Below are 26,525 nucleotides of genomic sequence, written 5' to 3' on the forward strand. Positions count from 1 at the left end.
GCTCAATAAATACGATTGATTGATTGACTGAAAGAGCACAGGCTTTGGAGTCAGAGGTCATGGGTTCAAATGCCGACTCCGCCAATTGTCAGCTGTGTGACTTTGGGCAAGTCACAACTTCTCTGTGCCTCAGTTACCTCATCTGTAAAATGGGGATGAAGCCTGTGAGCCCCCCGTGGGACAACCTGATCACCTTGTAACCTCCTCAGTGCTTAGTACAGTGCTTGGCACATAGTAAGCGCTTAGCAAATGCCATCATCATCATCATTATTATTATGCCCTTGATGTTCTTCCCAATGCTAGCCCCACAACACTTGTGTCTATATCATCATCATCATCATCATCATCATCAATCGTATTTATTGAGCGCTTACTGTGTGCAGAGCACTGTACTAAGTGCTTGGGAAGTCCAAGTTGGCAACATATAGAGACAGTCCCTACCCAGCAGTGGGCTCACAGTCTAAAAGGGGGAGACAGAGAACAAAACTAAACTTACTAACAAAATAAAATAAATAGAATAGATGTGAGCCCACTGTTGGGTAGGGACTGTCTCTAGATGTTGCCAACTTGTACTTCCCAAGCGCTTAGTACAGTGCTCTGCACACAGCAAGCGCTCAATAAATACGATTGATTGATTGATTGATTGACAAGTACTGAATCCCCATTTTACACTTGAGGAAATGGAGGCACAGAGAAGTGAAGTGACTTGCAAAAATCAGGCAGCAGGCAAGTGGTGGAGGCGGGATTAGAACCCAGGCCCGGTCTCTTTCCGCTGGGCCACACCGCTTCATGCTACTATGTGTGACTTTGGGCAAGTCACTTAACTTCTCTGTGCCTCAGTTCCCTCATCTGTAAAATGGGGATTAAGACTGTGAGCCCCCCGAGGGACAACCTGATCACCTTGTAACCTCCCCAGCACTTAGAACAGCGCATTGTACATAGTAAGCGCTTAATAAATGCCATTACTATTATTATTATTATTATTATTACTAGGCCCTTGGGAGAAAACAGTACTGTAGAGCTGCCGGACACGGTACCTAACCACAACGAGCTTACCGTCTAGAGGGGGAGACAGACGTGAAAATAAATTACTGCGAGGGGAAATGGGAGAACAGTGCTCTGCACACAGTAAGCGCTCAATAAATACCATTGAATGAATGAATATGGACATAAGGACTGCGGGGCTGGGGTCAATCACAAGTGCTTAAATGGGGCACAGCCCAGAGAAGAGGTGATACAAAAGGGAGGCCCAATGGGGGAAATGAGGGCCTGCTCAGGGAAGGCCCCACTGGGCTGTAAGCTCCTCGAGGGCAGGGATCGTGTCTTCGACCTCTATTGGACTCTCCCAAGCACTGAGCACAACACTCTGCATACAGCAGGTGCCCAGTAGTAGCGTACTCTGCATTCAGTAAGTACCCAGTAGAGCACTCTGCCCGTAGAACGCACCAAATACTTCAGTCAGCAAACAGTAGGTGCCAAATCACCATCATCAATCGTATTTATTGAGCGCTTACTATGTGCAGTAAGTACAAATTGGCAAATCAATCAATCGTATTTATTGAGCGCTTACTGTGTGCAGAGCACTGTACGAAGCGCTTGGGAAGTACAAGTTGGCAACATATAGAGACAGTCCCTACCCAACAGTGGGCTCACAGTCTAGAAAGACAGAAGTCTACCAATTCTGTTGTATTATTCTCTCCCAGGTGCTTAGTACAGCACATTAAGCACTTAGCACAGTGCTCTGCACACAGTAAGCGCTCAATAAATATGATTGAATGAATAAGTGCTCAATATTTACCACTGATTGATTGATGTAAGAGAAGCAGCGTGGCTCAGTGGGAAAGAGCACGGGCTTTGGAGTCAGAGGTCATGGGTTCAAATCCCCGCTCTGTCACATGTCTGCTGTGTGACCTTGGGCAAGTCACTTAACTTCTCTGTGCCTCAGTTACCCCATCTGTAAAATGGGGGTGAAGACTGTAAGCCCCACATGGGACAACCTCATCACCTTGTATCCCCCCCAGCGCTTAGAACAGTGCTTTGCACATAGTAAGCGCTTAATAAATGCCATTATTATTATTATTATTATTATGTACAATGCTCTGTACGCAAGAGGCACCCATTATAGTGTTCTGTCAACAGAAACATACTAATAATAATAATGATGGCATTTATTAAGCACTTACTATGTGCAAAGCAATCAATCGTATTTATTTATTGAGCGCTTACTGTGTGCAGAGCACTGTACTAAGCACTTGGGAAGTACAAGATGGCAACATATAGAGACAGTCCCTACCCAACAGTGGGCTCACAGTCTGAAAGGGGGAGACAGAGAACAAAGCACTGTTCTAAGCACTGGGGAGGTTACAAAGGTGATTCATTCATTCATTCATTCATTCAATCGTATTTATTGAGCGCTTACTGTGTGCAGAGCACCTGTACTAAGTGTTTGGGAAGTCCAAGTCGGCAACATAGAGGGACGGTCCCTACCCAACAACGGGCTCACGGTCTAGAAGGGGGAGACAGACAACAAAACATATAGACAGGCGTCATTCATTCATTCAATCGTATTTATTGAGCGCTTACTGTGTGCAGAGGACTGTACTAAGCGCTTGGGAAGTCCAAGTCGGCAACATATAGAGACGGTCCCTACCCAACAACAGGCTCACAGTCTAGAAGAGGGAGACAGACAACAAAACATATAGACAGGTGTCAGAATCGTCAGAAAAAATAGAATTAAATGATCTGTGTCCAACCTGATGAGCTTGTATCTACAAGTACGGTACCTGGCACATAGTAAGTGCTTAACAAAAACCATTAAAAAAAAAAAAGAAGGGTAGGGGTGGATGGGATTCAGAAAGGACACCCTGGGCGAAAGTAAATTTCCTCATGATCTAAATGCTTAGCAACAGGTTGTCCCACGGGGGGCTCACAGTCTTCATCCCCGTTTTACAGATGAGGTAACTGAGGCCCAGAGAAGTGAAGTGACTTGCCCAAAGTCACACAGCTGACAGTGTGACTCAAGTAGACAGAGAGCAAGAGAAGGAGAGACACCCACAGACTGTGGGAGAGGCAGAGGTGCAGAGAGACAGACAGTAATGGCAAACAGAGATAGAAGCACCCCCGGACCTGCTGGCGTTCCCCGGCCCTGTCCCGACTTTCCTGCCTCTGTTCCCCCCAGCCGGTCCCTGACTTCAGACCCAGATTTTATTCTGGAACAGCCTTTTTCTCAACACACGAGGTTTTTTTTCTGTTTCTCAAATAGCAGAGAGTCCGAGTCCCGGCACAGATGTCCCTGGGCCCAAAATAGCCCCATGGGGACACTGTGTGTGGGGGGCCGTCCTCGTTCTCACGCTCTCGCCATCCCTTAGTCCAGTCTGCCAGCACTCGGTCATGGGGGAGGGATGAAATGGGCCGGAGACACTCTCATTTCTCCCTTGACCTTCTTGCTGGTGGAGCGGGGACTCTGGCAGAAACCAGAGGCCCAGAGGGTGACCCCCCAGATGGCTCCCCGCCCACCCCGGCTGAGCCCCCAACATTCACTTCTCAGTTCCCGACTCCCCAGCAACCGGACACCTGGTTGCCCGGGTTCCTGGATGGGCGGGCGACTGGACTCTCCCCGCGGGCAACTACTACCGTCCCCAGAGAGCAGACATCCAGGGGGCCGACGGTCACCATCTCAGCCCTCTGGATTGGAGCCGAGGGCTTGGGGTGGAGGGCAGGGGGACCGGAGCAAGAGATACTGAGCGCAAGACACAGAGAGATGGTGTGCGGTTAACGAAATATTTCTTCAGTTAACCAACGAATAAGGTTCAGACCCGCGACTACAAGTCCCCTTTTTCAGAGAAAGAAGCGCGGACACATAGCAATATAGCTGTATCGTTACAATTTTAATAGAAGGACAATTTTAATAGAAGGAAGGGAATACGAAAGAAGAAGACAAATACAAAAAAAAGGGTTAAAACAAACACACACAAAAAAGGGGTCACATCACCAATTCGGGGGAACACCAACTCCTGAAGTTTCATAATAATACAATGTTGGCATTTGTTAAGCGCTTACTATGTGCAAAGCACTGTTCTAAGTGCTGGGGGGATACAAAGTGATCAGGTTGTCCCATGTGGGGTTCACAGTCTTAATCCCCATTTTACAGATGAGGTATCTGAGGCTCAGAGAAGTTAAGTGACTTGCCCAAGGTCACACAGCAGACATGTGGCGGAGTCGGGATTCGAACCCATGACCTCTGACTCCAAAGCCCGGGCTCTTTCCACAGAGCCACGCTGCTTCTCCAGTTTCATGCTGGGGAATCCCGGATTGGGCTTTCAGGGTCCCGAATGGGAGGGTCCCGGGCAGAGCATCCTCTCCGTGGGTGAGATTCCGAGTTTTAGCTCCAACGTACGAGCCCTAATAAACCCTTTGCAAACCAAGAAGGGATTTTGCCAATTGCGCAAGTTCCCGGGCGACTGGCCAGGTCACCTTGGGAAGATGTGTTTATTAAAGATGTTTCTGTACTGTGGGAAATGGCCCGTTTCCAGAGTACAGAGATAAGTTATTTTTCTTCTCCTTTGTTTTGCAATTGGTTATCTGTCAAGCCCAGTCGAGGTCGCCCAGCAGACAGGTCGGTCTAGCCGTTGCCAAATCGAAGCCCGTACTTAATGTGCAAGAGTTTCTAAATTTACCCATCAGATGGGGAGTCAGAGAGACAGAGACTCACAGAGATAGAGAGACGGTGGGTGCTACCCTTGGAGAACAAAGGAAATAGCCCAAAACCCTGCCTGAAAGATTGAAATGGTGTCCCCAGGGTTTGTGACCCCCGGGTTGTGTCCTCTAGGATCATGTCCCCAGCGTGCGGGTCCCCTGGGTTTGTGTCCACAGGGTTCGTGTACCCCGGGGTTTATGTCGGGTTTGTGTCTCTGGGGTCCCCAGGTTCGGATCCCCAGGGTATGTGTGGGTTTTGTGTCCACTGGGTTCATGTCCCCGGGATATGTGTCAGGTTTGTGTCCACCAGGTTCGCGTCCCTAGAGTTTATGTCGGGTCCATGTCCCCGGGGTTTGTGTCACCCATGTTCACGTCCCTGGTGTCCGCATCCCCCGGGTTCTTGTCCCTAGGGGTTTTGTCCACCTGGTTGTGTCCCCTGGGTCTGTGTCCCTGAGGTTCATAATAATAATAATAATAATGGCATTGTTATTAAGCGCTTACTATGTGCAAAGCACTGTTCTTTGCGCTGGGGGGATACAAGGTGATCAGGTTGTCCCACGGGGGGCTCACAGTCAATCCCCATTTTACAAATGAGGTCACTGAGGCACAGAGAAGTCACACAGCTGACAATTGGCGGAGCCGGGATTTGAACCCATGACCACTGACTCCAAAGCTCAGGCTCTTTCCACTGAGCCACGCTGCTAAGCTTCTCTAAGCTCTTCTGCTTCTTCACTGCTTCATGTCCCCCAGATATAATAATAATAATAATAATAATGGCATTTTTATTAAGTGCTTACTATGTGCAAAGCACTGTTGTAAGCGCTGGGGGGGATACAAGGTGATCAGGTTGTCCCACGGGGGGCTCACAGTCTTAACCCCCATTTTACAGATAAGGTAACTGAGGCTCAGAGAAGTTAAGTGACTTGCCCAAGGTCACACAGCAGACATGTGGCGGAGGTGGAATTTGAACCTGTGACCCCGGACTCCAAAGTCCGTGCTCTTTCCACTGAGCCACGCTGCTTCTCTCGATATGATCTGTGTCCTTGGGGTTTGTGTCCCCAGGATCCGTGTCCCCAGTCCTCAGGTCCCCAGGGCTGAGGGGCTCCCAGTCAGGATTCCCAGGAATTCCGGCGGTCCAGCTCCCCTGTCACACGGTGGGTCGTGTCCCAGACTGAGCCCCTTCCTTCCTCTCCCCCTCATCCCCCTCCATCCCCCCATCTTACCTCCTTCCCTTCCCCATAGCACCTGTATATATATGTATATATGTTTGTACATATATATTACTCTATTTATTTATTTTACTTGTACATATCTATTCTATTTATCTTATTTTGTTAGTATGTTTGGTTTTGTTCTCTGTCTCCCCCTTTCAGATTGTGAGCCCACTGTTGGTTAGGGACTGTCTCTAGATGTTGCCAACTTGTACTTCCCAAGCACTTAGTCCAGTGCTCTGCACACAGTAAGCGCTCACTAAATACGATTGATTGATTGATTGATTGATTGATTCCCTCCAGGCCCTGTGATGAGCGGCGCTCCGACGTGAAGGCCGACGGCTACGTGGACAACCTGGCTGAGGCAGCAGATCTGCTCCTGCGGCACCTGCCCCGGGCCTGATGCCGGGCCCTCGAGCTTCCTGCTCCTCTTAGGCTCCCCACCCTCCTTGACCTCTGGCCTCCGTGGCCCCCCCAGCCTCCCCCATTCTCCCTGGATCAATCAATCAATCAATCATATTTATTGAGCGCTGACTGTGTGCAGAGCACTGCACTAAGCGCTTGGGAAGTCCAAGGTGGCAACATCTAGAGACGGTCCCTACCCAACAGTGGGCTCACAGTCTAAAAGGGGGAGACGGAGAACAAAACCAAACATACTAACAAAATAAAATAAATAGAATAGATATGTACAAGTAAAATAAATAAATAGAGTAATAAATATGTACAACCATATATACATATATACAGGTGCTGTGGGGAAGGGAAGGAGGTAAGATGGGGGGATGGAGAGGGGGACGAGGGGGAGAGGAAGGAAGGGGCTCAGTCTGGGAAGGCCTCCTGGAGGAGGTGAGCTCTCAAGTAGGGCCTTGGATTTCCCCCCACCTCCCTGCCTCTGCCCTCCCAGGTCCCTTCAGGCCCCCAGCCCCCCAAGCCTCCGGATGAGCACGGGGCTCAGCGCATAGCCCGCACTTGGTTGGCAGCCCCGTGACGTTAATTAATAGTAATGGCATTTTATTAAGCGCTTACTCTGTGCCAAGCACTGTTCTAAGCGCTGGGGAGGTTACAAGGTGATCGGGCTGTCCCGGGGGGGGGGCTCACAATCTTAATCCCCATTTGCCAGATGAGGGAACCGAGGCCCAGAGAAGTGACATGACTTGCCCAAAGTCACACAGCTGACAGTTGGTAGAGCCGGGATTCGAACCCATGACCTCTGACTCCAAAGCCCGGGCTCTTTCCACTGAGCCACGCTGCTCGGTTCCCGTCTGGCTGCCGCAGGCTGCACCCCCTGGCCCGCCCCCACCACCCCACTCCCCCTGCCATGAACTAGCCCCTGACGGCTCAGTTTCGGGACTCCTGATCTGGGGCCTGACTCTCCTGGCCTTTGGCTCTTGGAGCTAAAACTCTAAAGGTCCTCACTGTGGCTTTCTGTCAATCAATCAATCGTATTTATTGAGCACTTACTGTGTGCAGAGCACTGTACTGAGCGCTTGGGAAGTACAAGTTGGCAACATATAGAGACAGTCCCTACCCAACAGTGGGCTCAAAGTCTAAAAGTCTGTCAGTCAATCAATCAATCGTATTTATTGAGCGCTTACTGTGTGCAGAGCACTGTACTGAGCGCTTGGGAAGTACAAGTTGGCAACATATAGAGACAGTCACTACCCAACAGTGGGCTCAAAGTCTAAAAGTCTGTCAATCAATCAATCAATTGTATTTATTGAGCGCTTACTGTGTGCAAAGCACTGTACTAAGTGCTTGGGAAGTACAAGTTGGCAACATTTAGAGACAGTCCCTACCCAACAGTGGGCTCAAAGTCTAAAAGTCTGTCAATCAATCAATCAATCAATTGAATTTATTGAGCACTTACTGTGTGCAGAGCACTGTACTAAGCGCTTGGGAAGTCCAAGTTGGCAACATCTAGAGACAGTCCCTACCCAACACTGGGGTCACAGTTTAGAAGGGGGAGACAGAGAACAAAACCAAACATACTAACAAAATAAAATAAATAGGTATAGATATGTACAAGTAAAATAAATAAATAAATAAATAAATAAATAGAGTGTCCTTCGTGGCGAGCTCATACCGGCTCGGCCAGGCCCCGGACACATGTCTGGGCCCACCTGGGGCCACCACGGCTACCACCGCTGGCTCCGGTCACTCTCCCAGTGGAACGGCTCTTGGGGCTGCAAGAACTCCAGGCCTGGGACGGCCAACCTGGGAGGATTCTGCCCCTTTCCCTGGATCTGCTTCCCATCCAAGCTGGCCGCCGTTAGCGGGCGCGTGTGGTGGCAATGAACGAGGTGGGCGTGGAAATTCCAGTCCGCTCTAGCATCCTGGAGAAATGGGCCCGAGGCTCACGGTGCCAGGAGCCGACGGGCCCCAACCAGTTCTTCCCACTCCATAAGGAGCGAGGGTGGGAGGGGCAGGCGCGGTGGGGCCCGCCTGGGACAGACCATCATCATCATCATCATCATCAATTGTATTTATTGAGCGCTTACTGTGTGCAGAGCACTGTACTAAGAGCTTGGGAAGTCCAAGTTGGCAACATATAGAGATGTCCCCCTCGTCCCCTCTCCATCCCCCCCATCTTACCTCCTTCCCTTCCCCACAGCACCTGTATATAGGTATATATGTTTGTACAGATTTATTACTCTATTTATTTTACTTGTACGTATCTATTCTATTTATTTTATTTTGTTAGTATGTTTGGTTTTGTTCTCTGTCTCCCCCTTTCAGATTGTGAGCCCACTGTTGGGTAGGGACTGTCTCTATATGTTGCCAATTTGTACTTCCCAAGCGCTTAGTACAGTGTTCTGCACATAGTAAGCGCTCAATAAATACGATTGATGATGATCCCTACCCAACAGTGGGCTCACAGTCTAAAAGGGGGAGACGGAGAACAGAACCAAACATACTAACAGAATAAAATAAATAGAATAGACCAAGCGGGAGGGTTGGAGTCGGCCCGGGATGGACCAGGCGGGAGGGACAGGGCTGGCCTGGGATGGACTGGGGTGAGAGGAGAGGAGTTGGCCCGGGTGGGAAGGGAGGGGCCGGCCTGGGATGAACCAGACCAATGGGACTGGGATGGGCTGTGGCCACCTTCCATGCTCCCGCCCACCTCCAGCAGTGACCACTGTGGCCTCCAGCTATGCTCCCCTTCCTGCTCCCAGCAGTGACCGCCGCGGCCTCCTCCCATGCTCCCCCGACCTCCAGGGGTGACCACTGTGACCTCCTCCCACACTCCCCACCCCACTCCCAGCAGTGACCACTGCGGCCTCCTCCCCCCTGCTCCCCCCGTCCCTCTCTGGCCGTGACGGTCAGGGTGCTTCGTGTGGCCGGTAGGCCACACCTGACAGCTTCCTCCCTTTCTCTGAGTGACCGGCTGGCACCGTCTCCGAGGAGAATCCCAGCAAGGAGCGAGCGATTCCCACCAGGCCCCGGGTCTTCCTCTCTCGGGAGCTGCTTCCCTTCAGGGGGGCTGGAGCCCGACAACATTCCCACTCCTCCGCTCCACCGGGCCACCACCGCCGCCACCGCCAGGCAGAAACGCCCTGGTCTGCCCGGGGTCGGGCCGGGGTCCGGCCGGTGGTGGCTGGGACGGGAGAGGCCCCTCGGATCCACACGGGAAACGAGGCCGGAAGGGGTGACCGGAACTGGCGGTGCCAACCGAGACCCTCCCCCCATCCCCTCGCCACCCCTGACCCCGACTCCGGGCAGGGGTCAAGTCGCTGGTCGCGCTCGACCAACACCTGCGATGACCGAGCGGCTACACCGCTCCGGTGACGCCGTCAACAGCAGGCTCTGGGCTGAGGGAGGGCGGCCTGATCATCATCATCATCATCATCATCAATCGTATTTATTGAGCGCTTACTGTGTGCAGAGCACTGGACTAAGCGCTTGGGAAGTACAAGTTGGTAACATCTAGAGACAGTCCCTACCCAGCAGTGGGCTCACAATCTGAAAAGGCCTGATGGAAAGAGCCCGGAGCTGGGAGAGAAGAGACCTGGATTCGAATCCCACTCTGCCACTGGGCTCCTGAGTGACCTTGGGCAAGCCATCTCTCGGCTCTGGGACTCAATTTCCCCAACTGCAAAGTAGCGCTAAAATCCTTGCTCTCCACCCCCAGCCCTCCTTGGACTGTGAGCCCCGGGTGGGACGAGGATTGGGTTCTGGTTGGATCCTCCTTTATCCACCCTGCCCCTCATCACAGCGCTTGGCCCTCAGTAAGCATGTAATAAACAGCAGTTGTTATTTTGGTTAGCCTTCTGAGTCCTAGAAACCCTACACAGAAAATATTGCCCCACCCAGACTCCGCACCTAAGCGTGTACAGTGAATCAATCAATTGTATTTATTGAGCGCTTACTGTGTGCAGAGCACTGTACTAAGCGCTTGGGAAGTACAAGTCGGCAACACATAGAGACAGTCCCTACCCAACAGTGGGCTCACAGTCTAGAAGGGGGAGACAGACAATAAAACCAAACATGCTAACAAAATAAAATAAATAGAATAGATAGGTACAACCAAGCAGGGCCCCCACAACCAGAGCCTCGAGGGAGGAAGGGGAGCTGGGGGGGGCGAGGGGCTGCAGTCACACCCAGTGCAGGAATAATAATAATAATAATAATGGTGGCATTTATTAAGCACTTACTCCATGCAAAGCACTGTTCTAAGCGCTGGGGAGCTAACAAGGTGATCAGGTGGTCCCACGGTGGGGCTCCCAGTCTTCATCCCCATTTTCCAGATGAGGGAACTGAGGCCCAGAGAAGTGAAGTGACTTGCCCAAAGTCACACAGCTGACATTTGGTGGAGCCGGAATTCGAACCCATGACCTCTGACTCCAAAGCCCGGGCTCTTTCCCCTGAGCCACGCTGCTTCCCCAGCCCCCCTCAGATGCCCAAACCGGATCTCTGATCCCGTCTCTCTGCTCTCAGTTCTCCGACTGCGGGTCTCTCTGCTCCCGGCTCTCTGGCCGCAGCCCTCTGATCCCAGATCTCTGATGGTGGCTCTTTGGTCAATCAATCAATCAATCGTATTTACTGAGGGCTTACTGTGTGCAGAGCACTGGACTAAGCGCTTGGGAAGTACAAGTTGGCAACATATAGAGACGGTCCCTACCCAACAGTGGGCTCACAGTCTAGAAGACTGGTCCCTGCTCTCTGGCTGCAGCTCTCTGATCGTTACTTTCTGAACGCAGCTCTCTGGCCAAGGCTCTCTGATTATGGCTTTCTGGCTGCAGCCCTCTGGTCAATCAATCAATCAGTCAATCGTATTAATCGAGCCCTTACTGTGTGCAAAGCACTTAATTCAGTGTTTGGGAGAGAACTGTATCCTCCCCAGTGCTTAGAACAGTGCTTTGCACGTAGTAAGTGCTTAACAAATGCCAATTATTATTATTATTTTACCTGTACATATTCATCCTATTTATTTTATTTTGTTAATATGTTTTGTTCTGTTGTCTGTCTCCCCCTTCTAGACTGTGAGCCCGCTGTTGGGTAGGGGCCGTCTATGTTGCCGACTTGGACTTCCCAAGCGCTTAGTCCAGTGCTCTGCACACAGTAAGCGCTCAATAAATATGATTGAATGAATGAATGAATGAACAGTATAACGGAATTAGCAGACACATTCCCCATCCACGAGGAGCTTACGGTCCCGAGGGGGAAGCGGACATTAAAATAAATTACACTGATGTAATGGGTAATGTGGACATCAGTGCTAGGGGGCTGAAGGGGGTGTGACGAAAGGATTCGAACACAAGTGCAAGGGTGAAGCAGAAGGGAGGGGGTGAAGGGGTTAAAAGACTTAGTCAGGGAAGGCCTCTTGGAGGAGTTGTGATTTTAATAAGGCTTTGAAGGTGGGGAGAGTGAGGGTCTGTCAGATATGAAAGATATTCTAGACTGTGAGCCCACTGTTGGGTAGAGACCGTCTCTATATGTTGCCAACTTGTGCTTCCCAAGCGCTTAGTACAGTGCTCTGCACACAGTAAGCGCTCAATAAATACGATTGATTGATATTGATTGATTGATTGATTGATTGTTGGGTAGGGACCGTCTCTATATGTTGCCAACTTGTACTTCCCAAGCGCTTAGTACAGTGCTCTGCACACAGTAAGCGCTCAATAAATACCATTGAATGAATGAATGAATATATATATATATACCTGATATATACAGATATACACCTGTATACATGTTTGTACATAATAATAATAATAATAGCATTTGTTAAGTGCTTACTATGTGCAGAGCACTGTTCCAAGCGCTGAGGGGGGGATACAAGGTGATCAAGTTGTCCCACGTGGGGTTCACAGTCTTAATCCCCATTTTACAGATGAGGTAACTGAGGCTCAGAGAAGTGAAGTGACTTGCCCAAGGTCACACAGCAGACATGTGGTGGAGCCGGGATTTGAACTCATGACCTTTTTGACTGTGAGCCCACTGTTGGGTAGGGACTGTCTGTATATGTTGCCAACTTGTACTTCCCAAGCGCTTAGTCCAGTGCTCTGCACACAGTAAGCGCTCAATAAATACGATTGATTGATTGATTGACCTCTGACTCCAAAACCCGTGCTCTTTCCATTGAGCCACGCTGCTTCTCTATTGATTACTCTCTTTATTTTACTTGTACATATTTATTCTATTTATTTTATTTTGTTAATATGTTTGGTTTTGTTGTCCGTCTCCCCCTTCTAGACCCTGAGCCCGCCGTTGGGTAGGGACCGTCTCTAGATGTTGCTGACTTGGACTTCCCAAGCGCTCAGTCCAGTGCTCTGCACACAGTAAGCGCTCAGTCCAGTGCTCTGCACACAGTAAGGGCTCAATAAATCCGATTGAATGAATGAATGAAAGGGGAGGGAGTTCCAGGCCAGAGGCAGGACTTGTAAGAAGCTATTTGAGAGTGAACAGTTGAAGATGGCTGTCAGGGAGGGAAGAAGGGTGGGGACAGTTGTTTCGCTAAGGAGGAAAGGGTTGGATCTGGAGGCATAGGTGGAGCGGGTAGATCAATCAATAAATCAATCAATCAATCAATCAATCTTATTTATTGAGCGTTTACTGTGTGCAGAGCACTGTACTAAGCGCTTGGGAAGTACAAGTTGGCAACATATAGAGACGGTCCCTACCCAACAGTGGGCTCACAGTCTAGAAGGGGGAGACAGAGAACAAAACCAAACATACTAACAAAATAAAATAAATAGAATAGATTTGTACAAGTAAAATAAATAAATAGAGTAATAAATATGTACAAACATATATACATATATACAGGTGCTGTGGGGAAGGGAAGGAGGTAAGATGGGGGGATGGAGAGGGTAGATTTTGAGAGGAGGCGGGAGATCTCTTGAGATACTGCTAGGAAAGACGGGAGAGTTGAAGAAGGGGCAGAGGAAGAAGGGACTGCAGTGTAGCAAGAGAGAGCATGCCTGATGGCTTCAATTTTTATTAATAAAATATCTGGCCAGGTCATTAAGGGCAGCGTGACTCAGTGGAAAGAGCCCGGGCTTTGGAGTCAGATGTCGTGAGTTCAAATCCTGGCTCCGCCAATTGCCAGCTGTGTGACTTTGGGCAAGTCACTTCTCTGTGCCTCAGTTATCTGGAAAATGGGGATGAAGACTGTGAGCCCCCCGTGGGACAACCTGATCACCTTGTAACCTCCCCAGCGCTTAGAACAGTGCTTTGCACATAGTGAGCGCTTAATAAATGCCATTAGTGCTAAGGAGTGAAAGAAGTGGACTGTGGAGGTGAGCCAGGGTTAATAATAATAACGATAGCATTTATTAAGCGCTTACTATGAAGCAGCGTGGCTCAGTGGAAAGAGCCCGGGCTTTGGAGTCAGAGGTCATGGGTTCGAGTCCCGGCCCCGCCACATGCCTGCTGTGTGACCTTGGGCAAGTCACTTCACTTCTCTGAGCCTCAGTGACCTCAGCTGTAAAATGGGGATGAAGACTGTGAGCCCCGCGTGGGACAACCTGATCACCCTGTATCATCCCCCAGCGCTTACAACAGTGCTTTGCACAGAGTAAGCGCTTAACAAATGCCATCATCATTATCATTAATATTACTATTATTATTATTATTATTAAGTGATGGGGTTGCAGGGGGATGGGGGTTTGAGGAGGGAGTTAAACATCTGAAACAATTGAGGAGGACAATGGACGTGGATGGCAATAAGGATGTAGAAACAATGTTGCCGGGCAGAGGAGAGGGCAGCGGCAAAGCAGGCATGGATGAACTTAATAAATGCCATTATTATTATTAACTTGTACTTCCCAAGCGCTTAGTACACTGCTCTGCACACAGTAAGCGCTCCATAAATACGACTGAATGAATGAATGAACGCTCTGCACACAGTAAGCGATTAATAAATACGACTGAATGAATGAATGACTATTCTGTCCAACGAGTGACTAAAATGGGCCCAACTTGGGGCTGGTTCTACCAGTCACCAGTGTTCTTTGGAGATCATGATGATGGAATTTGTTAAGCGCTTACTATGTGCAAAGCACTGTTCTAAGCACTGGGGGGATACAGGTGATCAGGTTGTCCCACGTGGGGCTCACAATCTTAATCCCCATTTTCCAGATGAGGGAACTGAGGCACAGAGAAGTTAAGTGACTTGCCCAGAGTCACACAGCTGACAACTGGCGGAGCCGGGATTTGAACCCCTGACCTCTGACTCCAAAGCCCGGGCTCTTTCCACTGAGCCACACCTCTAAGGCTCAGTGTGCCCAGCCCACTCACCCAGAGCCCTGGGACTTTCCCCTTACCGGGCACCTTCTCCCACATGGAAGGGGTCCCACGCCCCCCCTGGAGCTGCCTGGTCCCCTCGAGCGGGAGGGACTTGGGAATGAGATTTAGGAAAGGCATGTGTGGCATGTTGAGGCATCCGCTCCCTCGATGGTGGCAACAGGGATCAGGACGGCTCCCACTCCCCGCTCAGGGCAGCCAGAGACGAGTGCCAGGGACTCCCCCCCTCGTCCCCCTCTCCATCCCCCCATCTTACCTCCTTCTCTTCCCCACAGCTGCTGTATATATGTATATATGTTTGTACATATTTATTACTCTATTTATTTATTTATTCATTTTACTTGTACATATCTATTCTATTTATTTTATTTTGTTAGTATGTTTGGTTTTGTTCTCTGTCTCCCCCTTTTAGACTGTGAGCCCACTGTTGGGTAGGGACTGTCTCTTTATGTTGCCAACTTGTACTTCCCAAGCGCTTAGTCCAGTGCTCTGCACACAGTAAGCGCTCAATAAATACGATCGATTGATTGATTGATTGATTGAACTTGAGGAGGAGGAGGAGGTCGGCCCGATGTCTGCATTTCTACCGGCAGTGCCCTGCGGCTCGTGCTCAGGAGTGAAAGAAGTGGACTGTGGAGGTGAGCCAGGGTTAATAATAATAATAATAATAATAATAATAATAATAATAATGATAGCATTTATTAAGCACTTACTATGTGCAAAGCACTGTTCTAATCAATCAATCAATTGTATTTATTGAGTACTTACTGTGTGCAGAGCACTGCACTAAGTGCTTGGGAAGTAAAAGTCAGCAACATATAGAGACAGTCCCTACCCAACAGCGGGCTCACAGTCTAGAAGATAATAATAATGATAGCATTTATTGAGCACTTACTATGTACAAAGCACTGTTCTAAGCACTGGGGAGGTTACAAGGTGATCAGGTTGTCCCCCATAGGGCTCACAGTCTTAATCCCCATTTTCCAGACAAGGGAACTGAGGCCAAGAGGCCATCCCCGACTGTGTGACAAGTGGCAGAGCCGGGATTTGAACCCATGACCTCTGACTCCAAAGCCCAGGCTCTTTCCACTGAGCCGCGCTGCTCCGCTGGGGAGGTTACAAGGTGATCAGGTTGTCCCACGGGGGGCTCACAGTCTTCATCCCCATTTTCCAGGTGAGGGAACTGAGGCCCAGAGAAGTGAAGTGACTTGCCCAAAGTCCCACAGCTGACAAGTGGCGGAACCAGGATTTGAACCCATGACCTCTGACTCCAAAGCCCGGGTCCTTTTCCACTGAGCCACGCTGCTTCTCTAAGGGTTGTGAGTCAGTGGTATGACGTCGACAGAAGGATAGGAAAGTGTGTTGAGTTCAGTAGAGAGGGTGGTGTTGAGGGCATCACGGGGACTAAGTGGGGCACGGTGACCAGAAAACTTGAGGGGGTCAAAAGATCGGAGGGCTCTGGGGGGGAACGGGACAGATTTGGGGGCAGGGGCCGGGCTTCGGGCCTTGAAGCCCCCTCCTCTCTCTCTGTCTCTGCCTCTGTTTCCCTGTTTGTTTCTCCTTCTGTCTCTGCCTGTTTGCCTCTCTGTCTCTGTCACATATCTATTCTCTTTACACATATCTATTCTATTTATTTTATTCTGTTAGTATGTTTGGTTTTGTTCTCTGTCTCCCCCTTTTAGACTGTGAGCCCACTGTTGGGTAGGGACCGTCTCTATATGTTACCAACTTGGACTTCCCAAGCGCTTAGTACAGTGCTCTGCACACAGTAAGCGCTCAATAAATACGATTCATTGATTGATTGTCTGTTTCTCTGCCCTCTCTCTCTCCATTTCTCTATTTCTCCCTCTCTTTTTCTCTGTCTGTTTCTCTGCCCCCTCTGTTTCTCTCCATTTCTATTTATTTTATTTGTTAATATGTTTGGTTTTGTTCTCTGTCTCCCCCTTCTAGACTGTGAGCCCACTGTTGGGTAGGAACTGTCTCTATATGTTGCCAACTTGTTTCTCTGCTCCCTCTCTCTCTCCATTTCTCTATTTCTTCCTCTCTTTCTCTGTCTCTCTGTTTCTCTGCCCCCTCTCTGTTTCTCTCCATTTCTATTTATTTTATTTGTTAATATGTTTGGTTTTGTTTTCTGTCTCCCCCTTCTAGACTGTGAGCCCACTGTTGGGTAGGGACTGTCTCTATATGTTGCCAACTTGTACTTCCCAAGCGCTTAGTACAGTGCTCTGCACACAGTAAACGCTCAATAAATACGATTGATTGATTGATTGTCTGTTTCTCTGCCCTCTCTCCATTTCTCTATTTCTTCCTCTTTCTCTGTCTCTGTCTGTTTCTCTGCCCCCTCTCTGTTTCTCTCTCTCTCTCTCTCTCCATTTCTCTATTTCTTCCTCTCTTCCTCTGTCTCTCTGTTTCTCTGCCCCCTCTCTGTTTCTCTCTCTCCATTTCTATTTATTTTATTTTGTTAATATGTTTGGTTTTGTTCTCTGTCTCCCCCTTCTAGACTGTGAGCCCACTGTGGGGTAGGGACCATCTCTATATGTTGCCAACTTGTACTTCCCAAGCGCTTAGTACAGTGCTCTGCACACAGTAAGCGCTCAATAAATCAATAAATCAATCGTATTAATCGTATCAATCATCATCATCATCAATCGTATTTATTGAGCGCTTACTGTGTGCACAGCACTGTACTAAGTGCTTGGGAAGTACAAGTTTGCAACATATAGAGACAGTCCCTACCCAACAGTGGGCTCACAGTCTGCAAGGGGGAGACAGAAAACAAAACCAAACATACTAACAAAATAAAATAAATAGAACAGATATGTACAAGTAAAATAAATAAATAAATAGAGTAATAAATATGTACAAACATATATACATCTATACAGGTGCTGTGGGGAAGTGAAGGAGGTAAGATGGGAGGATGGAGAGGGGGACGAGGGGGAGAGGAAGGAAGGGGATATTATAAATAAATAAATACGATTGATTGATTGAGTGGGTGTGTGGAAGAGAAGGCAGGTGAGGAGGCTGTGATCAGATAGAGATTTTTCAGAGTTGGTGAGGGTGGAGATTGTATCTGCTTTCCCCGGACACTCCACTTGAGTCTGGCTCTCTCGTCCACGCTGTCCCCTGTCCCTGTCCGTTCTGCCCCGGACCCTCGATGGCACCCGTTACCTGAGCAGAAGCAACCGAGTTCCTGTCCTGCTCGGCTCTCCCCGCGGGGCCGGAATCCGCTCAGCTCCTCTCCGGGCACGGGAACGCAGGCCTCGGGACGGTCGGGAATACGGGTAACTCTGTTCGGCCACAGGAGCCGGCGCCACGGGACTAGGAACACGAGGACACTGGACGCGGGACACAAGCGCGGAATCGTTAGCCGTGGGAATGCAGGCCACGGGACCGGGAGCCCAGGAATGCTGGCCATGGGAACCCCGGTCTGGCCTCCAATCAATCAATCAATCAATCGTATTTATTGAGCGCTTACTGTGTGCAGAGCACTGTACTAAGCACTTGGGAAGTACAATTCGGCAACATATAGAGATGGTCCCTACCCAACAGTGGGCTCACAGTCTAGAAGGGGGAGACAGAGAATAAAACCAAACATAAATAGAATAAATAAATAAATAGAATAGATATGTAAAAGTAAAATAGTGGGCAAGCTTTCTAGTGCCCACCGAGGGCAGAGATTTGTATTGGACCCAAGGCTCCCCCCGCAGAGCTTGGGCCCCTCTCTCCCTCTCCCTGTCCCGCTCAGAAAACCCCCACCCCACCCTGGGGTTGGCAGGGTCAATCAATCAATCAATTGTATTTATTGAGCACTTACTGTGTGCAGAGCACTGTACTAAGCGCTTGGGAAGTCCAAGTTGGCAACATACGGAGACAGTCCCTACCCAACTGTGGGCTCACAGTCTAGAAGGGGGAGAGTCGGACCCGGTCGTGGCTTATGTTGGGGTGGATATGTGGCCTGCTCAATCTGAGCCCTAGGAATAAGAAGAAGAAGAAGAAAAAATCCCAAGAACAATAATAATTGTTAAACGCTTACTACGTGTTGAGCACTGCACTAAGAGCTAAGATCACCAGGTCCCACGAGGGGCTCACAATCTAAGTAGGAGGGAGACGGGCATCAAATCACCGTTTTGCGGATGGAACCGAAGCCCAGAGAAGTGACTTGCCCGAGGTCACCCGGCAGACAAGTGGCAGCGCTGGGATTAGAACTCGGGTCCCGTGAATACCAAGCCCAGGCTCTTTCCCCCATACAACGCTCCATGCACCCATGGCAGCCCCCCGGGCTTCCCTTCGGCCACCCGTGGGCCCACCCCTCATCCACCCACAGTCCTCCCCCTGGGCACCCACCGCAGGGGCGGAGAAACCGAGAGCGAGCCGGACAGGTATGGAACCAGGAAGCTTTATTTACACAGTAAAAGTAACAAGCAAATTCCTGAGAGCCCGGAGTGGCTTTAGTGCAATAGCATGTAGTCATCGTCGAGACCAGGCCGAGCAGCAGCCGGCGAGGAGACAGACTCGCGTTACGGAGCTGCACGTTTGTGCAAGAAATCGGCGGCGGGAGGGACGCTAGGTTTCTCGGGAGGATTTCTGGCCATCAGGGCTCCTCGCCATCCCTCGGCCACAAAAACGTGCTTCGGGAAAGCCCACGCTGCAGCTCGAAAATGCTCGAAAAGGCCCTTCCCCTCGGCACCTTGAGCCCGTGGTGTGCCGGAATCACGGTTTCCTCCGCCGCAGAGGGCAGGACTCCGCGGCCGGGAGGAGCGACTGGGCCTCGGTGCCGGCTCCGGGCCTCCTCTCCCTTCCTTCCTCCCTCCCTCCGTCCTCCAACAAAGCCGAGGCCCCGTGCAGCTAGCCGGCAGCCGACGGGGCCGGCCGGAGAGATTGTCGCCCGCGGCCTGCTCCCTGTTGCCCGGGGGCTCTGCCCACAAGCCTCCAGCAGGCCCGGGGACGGAGGGAAGGGGGCAGGGAGGGAGGGAGGCCCTGCCAGGCCCAGTGACTCCCTCCACCAGGCCGACCTCATCGCTCGGGCCCCTCGACCGCAGACACGAGGCCTGGCCGCGGGCCGTCGGTCCCCGGGGGCTGGATGGTCCCCACCTGGGCCTTTACGAGGATCCCACAGGGATCCAAGCGCCCACGGCAGCCCACCCAGTCCCGTCCCGCCCGCTGGCTCGCCTGCCTGCTTCTTCGTTTCATCTCACGCGAGATTTTGCATACGGAGCCGCAGAGTTTGCGGCTACAGAGTGCATTTTAAAAATAAGGCTTTCACAAACCCCAGATGGGCGGCCCCCGGGCCAATCCCCCGGCCGGACCGGATGTCCGTCAGTCTCGGTTGGCGCTGGCCCACCGAGCCCGGGGGGCCTTAAGGCCTAGTTTCCCTGCAGAAATTTCTTCGATAAGGCAGGAGGGGACAACCCGTCCGGCTGCCCCGCTACGCCCCATCCAATGGATAGCAGACACCGGCTCCCACGCGCCTGGACACCTTGTGAAAGGCTGCTCCGGGGAATCCGCAAAATTTGTTCTGGGTTTCCACGAGCGCCTGGGGCTGTGGGGGGTCCGAGGGGCCGGGCTGGACCTCAGCGGCAGGCGCCCCAAGTTGCAGCGGGGACCTAGGGGTGGGGCGATGGCTTTCGGGGGGTTCCGGGCCACCGTAACGAAGGCCCGGTGGGAGGCGGGGAGGAAGGGCGGACACCCAGGAGCGGAGGATGGATGGGGGCGGAGGGGATGGGGCTGTGTTGGGGTGGATGCCCGGGGCCCCTTGGGGGTCTCTGCTCCTGGGGACCCCGATACTGCGGGAGCCAACCCAGGGACGTCCGATCCCGGCTGGGCTGGGCCGGCCTTGGTCCAACACTGGCTGGCGGTGAGCACCGACACCCTCCCTCCTGCCCCCGTGCCCGGAAAGCCCGGTCTGCTCACCCAACCTGCTTCAAGAAAGACATCCCGGGCCGGTCGTGGGGTGGGAGGGCAGCGGGTTGCTGCCCGGGCCCGGGGGGAACCGTCTGGGCAGGGGGAGAGGGAAGGATGCTGTTATGCAGCGTGGCTCAATGGAAAGAGCACGGGCTTGGGAGTCGGAGATCACGGGTTCAAATCCCAGCTCCACCAACTGTCAGCTGTGTGACCTAAGGCAAGTCACTTCCCTTCTCTGTGCCTCAGTTACCTCGTCTGGAAAATGGGGATTAAGACTGTGAGCCCCACGTGGGACAACCTGATCACCTTGTATCCTCCCCAGTGCTTAGAACAGTGCTTTGCACAGAGTAAGCACTGAACAAATGCCATTATTATTATTATTATGCGGGGGGCCCTCCAGGTTGGGGCAGGGGCACTGAGGCAGGTAACAGGCGGCAGTGGGGAGCTACCTGGGCAGAGAGTGGGAGGGCAGGGAGGCAGGAGGGGCGGGTGAGGAAAACGAGCCAGCGGCAACCGAGCGGGAACAACAGAGGCCCGCCGAGTGAGCCCAGCGGTCCTCGCACTGGCACCCGGCCCCCCGACCGAGCCGACGGCGGGACAGTTAAGGCCTCCGCTCCTGCGGAGACCCCGGGTCGGCGTAGGGACAAAATCCGGAGAGGCTGGAAAGGCAGCAAAACCAACCCGAGGCCTAAAAAGGTGTGAAAATCTTCCATCCCACGGTGCCAGGGCCCGAATCAGCCCCTGACCACGGTGCAGCCAGCACCAGACTCGAGTCCGTTCGTGTAGAGAGATAAACCCCACCTGCCTAGAAGCTGCAGGGTCTGATGGAAAGACCTGGAAGTGGGAGGCCCTGGGTTCTAATCCTGGCTCTGCCAACTGCTTGCTGTGTGACTTTGGGCAAGTCGCTTAATTTCTCTGTGTCTCCGTTTCCTCAACTGTAACGAAGGGGGATTAAATACCCGTTCTCCCTCCTACTTAGTCTGTGAGCCCCACGAGAGTCAGGGACTTTGAGCCCGCTGCTGGGTAGGGACCGTCTCTATATGTTGCCAACTTGTACTTCCCAAGCGCTCAGTACAGTGCTCTGCACACAGTAAGCGCTCAATAAATACAATTGATTGATTGATTAGGTTGTACCTAGCCCAGCACTTAGAACAGTGCCTAACACATAGTTAAGTGCTTAACAAATGCAATAATAATAATAATCTGCCTCCACGGGCAACCCGTCTGGATGGGGGCAGGGGAGAGGCAGCCAAAGGGAAACCGTGAATGGACGTGTCTCCGGGAGAGGGTCATCGTCGTCGGGATCGGTCGACCAGAGCCGGAGAGACTCTGCACGACATGAGGTGGCAGAAAGAGACCCCGGGGGGTCTCAGTGGACCACAAGATGAGTAGCGGTCAGCAGGCCTGGGCCATTTTAATGACCGCGCCAGTCCCAGTGGGGGAATGTCCCCGTCTCCCCCTCGTCCCCCTCTCCATCCCCCCCATCTTACCTCCTTCCCTTCCCCACAGCACCTGTCTATACGTATACATGTTTGTACATAATTATTACTCTATTTATTTATTTATTTATTTTACTTGTACATATCTATTCTATTTATTTTATTCTGTTAGTATGTTTGGTTTTGTTCTCTGTCTCCCCCTTTTAGACTGTGAGCCCGCTGCTGGGTAGGGACTGTCTCTATATGTTGCCAATCTGTACTTCCCCAAGTGCTTAGTACAGTGCTCTGTACACAGTAAGCGCTCAATAAATACGATTGATGATGATGATGATGAATGTCTGGGAAGGGCCACTCCCACCTCCACCCTTGAAAAGGGAGGAAGTGAAACCCTGGAGGGGCCACAGCACAGCCATCAAAATGGGCAACGAGCTAGAAAATAGTTTTCTGGGGAAAGGCTGGAAGGAATCGAGGTTTTCAGTCCGAGGAAGAGAAGCCTTAGGGGCAACCAAACTCCTACTTTCGAAAGGGCTATCTGTGATGGAGCTGATGATGTTGCCTCTATCCCAGTGCTTGGCACAGAGTAAACCCTGACAGATACCATACTATTATTATCATCATTATATCATTATTACTGTAATCAGATCAGGGATTATTGGGGAAGGGGACGTTGCCTACTTGTCCTTCGGGGGAAACCAATAGGATTTATTATTATACTATAATAATAATATATTTATTATTATACTATAGTCTACGGCCATACCACCCTGAACGCGCCCGATCTCGTCTGATCTTGGAAGCTAAGCAGGGTCGGGCCTGGTTAGTACTGGGATGGGAGACTGCCTGGGAATACTGGGTGCTGATTTTTCTTCTAGACTGTGAGGTAGGGACCGTCTCTATACGTTGCCAACTTGTACTTCCCAAGCGCTTAGTCCAGTGCTCTGCACACAGTAAGCACTCAATAAATACGATTGAATGAATGAATGATTAGTATTAATAATAATAATAATAACAATAATGGCATTTGCTAAGTGCTTACTATGTGCCAAGCACTGTTCTAAGCCCTAGGGTAGATACAAGGTGATCAGGTTGTTCCACGTGGGGCTCACGGTCTTAATCCCCATTTTACAGATGAGGGAACTGAGGTCCAGAGAAGTGAAGTGACTTGCCCAAGGTCACAGAGCAGACAAGTGGCGGAGCCGGGATTAGAACCCGTAACCTTCTGACTCCCAATCCCGGGCTCCTGCCACTGAGCCACGCTGCTTCTCAAGCACTTAGGCTACGTGGGGTAGGGCACTGAGCACTTGGAAGAGTATGACAGAGTGAGTCGACACGACCCCTGCTCTCAAGGAGCCGCCGGTCTGATGGAAATGGCTTACACCACAGCAGGAGGGATTGTGGTTAGACTCAAGGAAGAACTTACTGGCTCCGCTCCCCCACCCCCGGCAAAGCCCCCGAAAGCTCACTTTCCCCGTCAGGCGCCGGGAGTGTCAGCCCAGCTCTGCCTGGAAAGCGGTGTGCCCGGGAGGGAGGTCGAGTCAGGAGGGGAAATCCTACGGGGAACAGCTTCTGTGTCACTTGCAGGGAAGCCCACGGGCTGCACCAATTTGTACTTCCCAAGCGCTTAGTACAGTGCTCTGCACATAGTAAGCGCTCAATAAATACGATTGATGATGATGCACCATGGGCTATGTGGCTGCTGTGTGCGTGGCTGAGAGCTTGTAAGCGTGGTCAGCGTGTGTGAGTATGAGTGGTTAATTGGAGCGTAAATAAAGAACCGACTTGCCGGAACCCCCTGTACCGCCTCCCGCTCCCCCGGTGACCTCGGACGGCGTCGTCCGGTCCTCCGGCCTTGATTCCCGCTCCCCCGGTGACCCCGGATGGCGTTGCCCGCACCTCCCGGCGTGATTCCTGTCCCACCGGTAGCGCCGGATGGCGTCGCCCGGTCCCCTGGCCACGGTTTCCGATTCCCCGGTGAGCCTGGACAGTATCGCCCAGTCCTCCCACTGTGATTCCCGCTCCCCCGGTGACTCTGGACGGTGTCACCCAGTCCTCCGGCTGTGATTCCCGCTCCCCCGGTGACTCTGGACGGTGTCACCCAGTCCTTCGGCTGTGGGTCTCGCTAACCGGGGGCCACCGAAAGGCATCGCCTTGTCCTCCGGCCGCGGTTCCCGCTCCCCGGAGATCCGCGGGTCCCCAAGCTGAGGCCTCCTCTCTGGGCCCGTCTTGAGGAACCCGTCACAACGGCCTGAGGGGTGAATCACGCTCGGGGGGTCCCAACCAAAGCCCCGGGTTATCCCGGTCACATTTCCCAACCCAAACCGGGGCGGGAAGTGAGGAGGGAGCGGCCCGGAAACACCGGCTCTCCGGGGTGAAGCGCCGGCACAGATCCGTCCCCAGGCCCGGGCCGCAGGGCAGCTCGCCCGGCCCAAAGCTACACCCACGATATCACCTCTTCCCACTCGGCCCTTTCCCTACGCCACCGGTTGGGTTGGCAGAATTTCGGCCAACCCCGACACCTTCCCGGAGGATTCCGGGAGAGACGCCACTCTCCCATGGAGGGAATGGGCGTCCCCAGAGTCTCAAGAGGAAGTGAAAGGCACAGACACAGACCGGGGCGGTTTGAGGTTGCCTACCAGGCTGGGCACCCACCGGGGGTCCCGGGGGGCAGGGAGGGTCCTGCCTTTGGAGATGGCTCCCCGCAGGGTGGGGACGGGCCCCAGAGACCACCGACTCTGCCATCCCCGTGACCCCAGCCCCAGAGTCGGTCGGCGCGCCGGCCGCCGCCCGCCTCGCCCGCAAGGCCCCGCGGTGCCCGGTGCGGTCCCGGCCCGCTCCCGGCCTCCGCCCCGGGCACCCCCCGACCCGAGGCGGCGTCACCCCGTCAGTTCTTCTCTATCTGCTCGATGTCTAACTCACCGTCCAGCGGAAAGACGGGGTCCCCGCCGGGGTGGCCTCCACTCCGGGTGGCCCCGGCCCGGCCCCACGGCCCACCGTGCTGGGCCGCGACGGTGCGGCGGGCCGGCTCCTCGACGGCCGGGCCGGCCCGGGAGGCCGCAGGCTCCCTGCCGCCGCGGGCTCGAGGGTCGGCGGGTGGAGTTCCAGCCGGAGTCCGGGCCCGGGTGCCCTGGGAGGCGGGCGGCGAGGCGCTGGGGCCGGTGGGCGCCCGAGTCTGCGGGCGGCGGTCATCCCCCGGGGACCTCAGGCCGCAGAGGCTGTTGAACGTCTGACAGTTCTGCGAACGAAGGAGAAACGGCGGCTGAACAGGCCCGGCGCGGGAAACCCGCGTCCCCGTGCCCCAGGAACCGGGGACCGGGGCCTTCCGGCGGACGAGACTCCGTTGGAGCGGAGTGATGATGATGATGATGGCATTTGTTAAGCGCTTACTATCAATCAATCAATCGTATTTATTGAGTGCTTACTATGTGCAGAGCACCGTACTAAGCACTTGGGAAGTACAAATTGGCAACATATAGAGACAGTCCCTACCCAACAGTGGGCTCACAGTCTAAAAGCTTACTATGTGACTGTTCTAAGCGCTGGGGAGGACACAAGGTAATCAGGTTGTCCCACGTGGGGCTCACAGTCTTCATCCCCATTTTACAGATGAGGGAACTGAGGCGCAGAGAAGTTAAGGTCACACAGCAGACGTGCAGCGGAGCCGGGATCCGAACCCCTGACCTCTGACTCCAAAGCCCGGGCTCTTTCCACTGAGCCAAGCTGGGAACCAGGGGGCCTGGGTTCCAATCCCAGCTCCGCCAATTGTCCCACTGGGTGACTTCGGGCAAATTGTGCCTCAGTTTCCTCATCAGCAAAATAGGGATTTAATACCTGTTCTCCCTCCTACCTAGACTGTCAGCCCCATGAGGGACAGGCACTGAATCCCATCTACTTATCTCATTTTTACCCCAGGGCTTATGTACAGTGTTTGGCAGAGAGTAATCAATCAATCAATCAATCGTATTTATTGAGCACTTACTGTGTGCAGAGCACTGTACTAAGCGCTTGGGAAGTCCAAGTTGGCAACATCTAGAGACAGTCCCTACCCAACAGTGGGCTTACAGTCTAAAAGCGCTCAACCCCGTCTAGACTGTGAGCCCATTGTTGGGTAGAAGCCGCCTCTATATTTTGCCAATTTGTCCTTCCCAAGCTCTTAGTCCAGTGCTCTGCACACAGTAAGCGCTTAATAAATACGATTGAATGAATGAACAGATATTATTATTTATCAGTCCAGCCCGGATTCTGAATTCTAAATTTTTTAATATCAGCGAGTAAATGGTGTGATTTCATTATATAATACTAATACTAATAATAATAATGGCATTTATTAAGCGCTTACTAAGTGCAAAGCACTGTTCTAAGCGCTGGGGAGGCTACCAGGTGTTCAGGCTGTCCCACGGGCTCACAGTCTTTATCCCCATTTTCCAGATGAGGTAACTGAGGCCCAGAGAAGTGAAGTGACTTGCCCAAGGTCACCCAGCTGACAACTGGCGGAGCCGGGATTTGAACCCATGACCTCTGACTCCAAAGCCCG

The 26,525-nt window shown here is 52.2% G+C and overlaps 2 protein-coding genes and 1 pseudogene across 2 annotated transcripts in view; 2 read left to right on the top strand and 1 right to left on the bottom strand.

Moving 5' to 3' along the window:
* LOC119925625 (phospholysine phosphohistidine inorganic pyrophosphate phosphatase) overlaps positions 1-6,442 on the top strand; it is a 57,981-nt gene extending 51,539 nt beyond the window's left edge. Inside the window, exon 7 of the mRNA XM_038743969.1 lies at positions 6,210-6,442. Coding sequence (XP_038599897.1) covers positions 6,210-6,309 — 100 coding nt within the window. The 3' untranslated portion in view covers positions 6,310-6,442. The remainder of the gene's footprint in view (positions 1-6,209) is intronic.
* A 2,784-nt stretch (positions 6,443-9,226) lies between these two features.
* The window catches only part of FAM53B (family with sequence similarity 53 member B), a 43,121-nt gene continuing 25,822 nt past the window's right edge, over positions 9,227-26,525 (bottom strand). Inside the window, 6 exon segments of the mRNA XM_038743970.1 lie at positions 9,227-9,658; positions 11,556-11,630; positions 17,740-17,943; positions 17,945-17,989; positions 18,688-18,746; positions 24,911-25,226. Coding sequence (XP_038599898.1) covers positions 9,227-9,658; positions 11,556-11,630; positions 17,740-17,943; positions 17,945-17,989; positions 18,688-18,746; positions 24,911-25,226 — 1,131 coding nt within the window.
* On the top strand, positions 22,741-22,859 carry LOC119926054 (annotated as a pseudogene).

This window comes from Tachyglossus aculeatus, chromosome 3 (assembly GCF_015852505.1).
Source record: "Tachyglossus aculeatus isolate mTacAcu1 chromosome 3, mTacAcu1.pri, whole genome shotgun sequence".
Classification (NCBI taxonomy): Eukaryota; Metazoa; Chordata; class Mammalia; order Monotremata; family Tachyglossidae; genus Tachyglossus; species Tachyglossus aculeatus.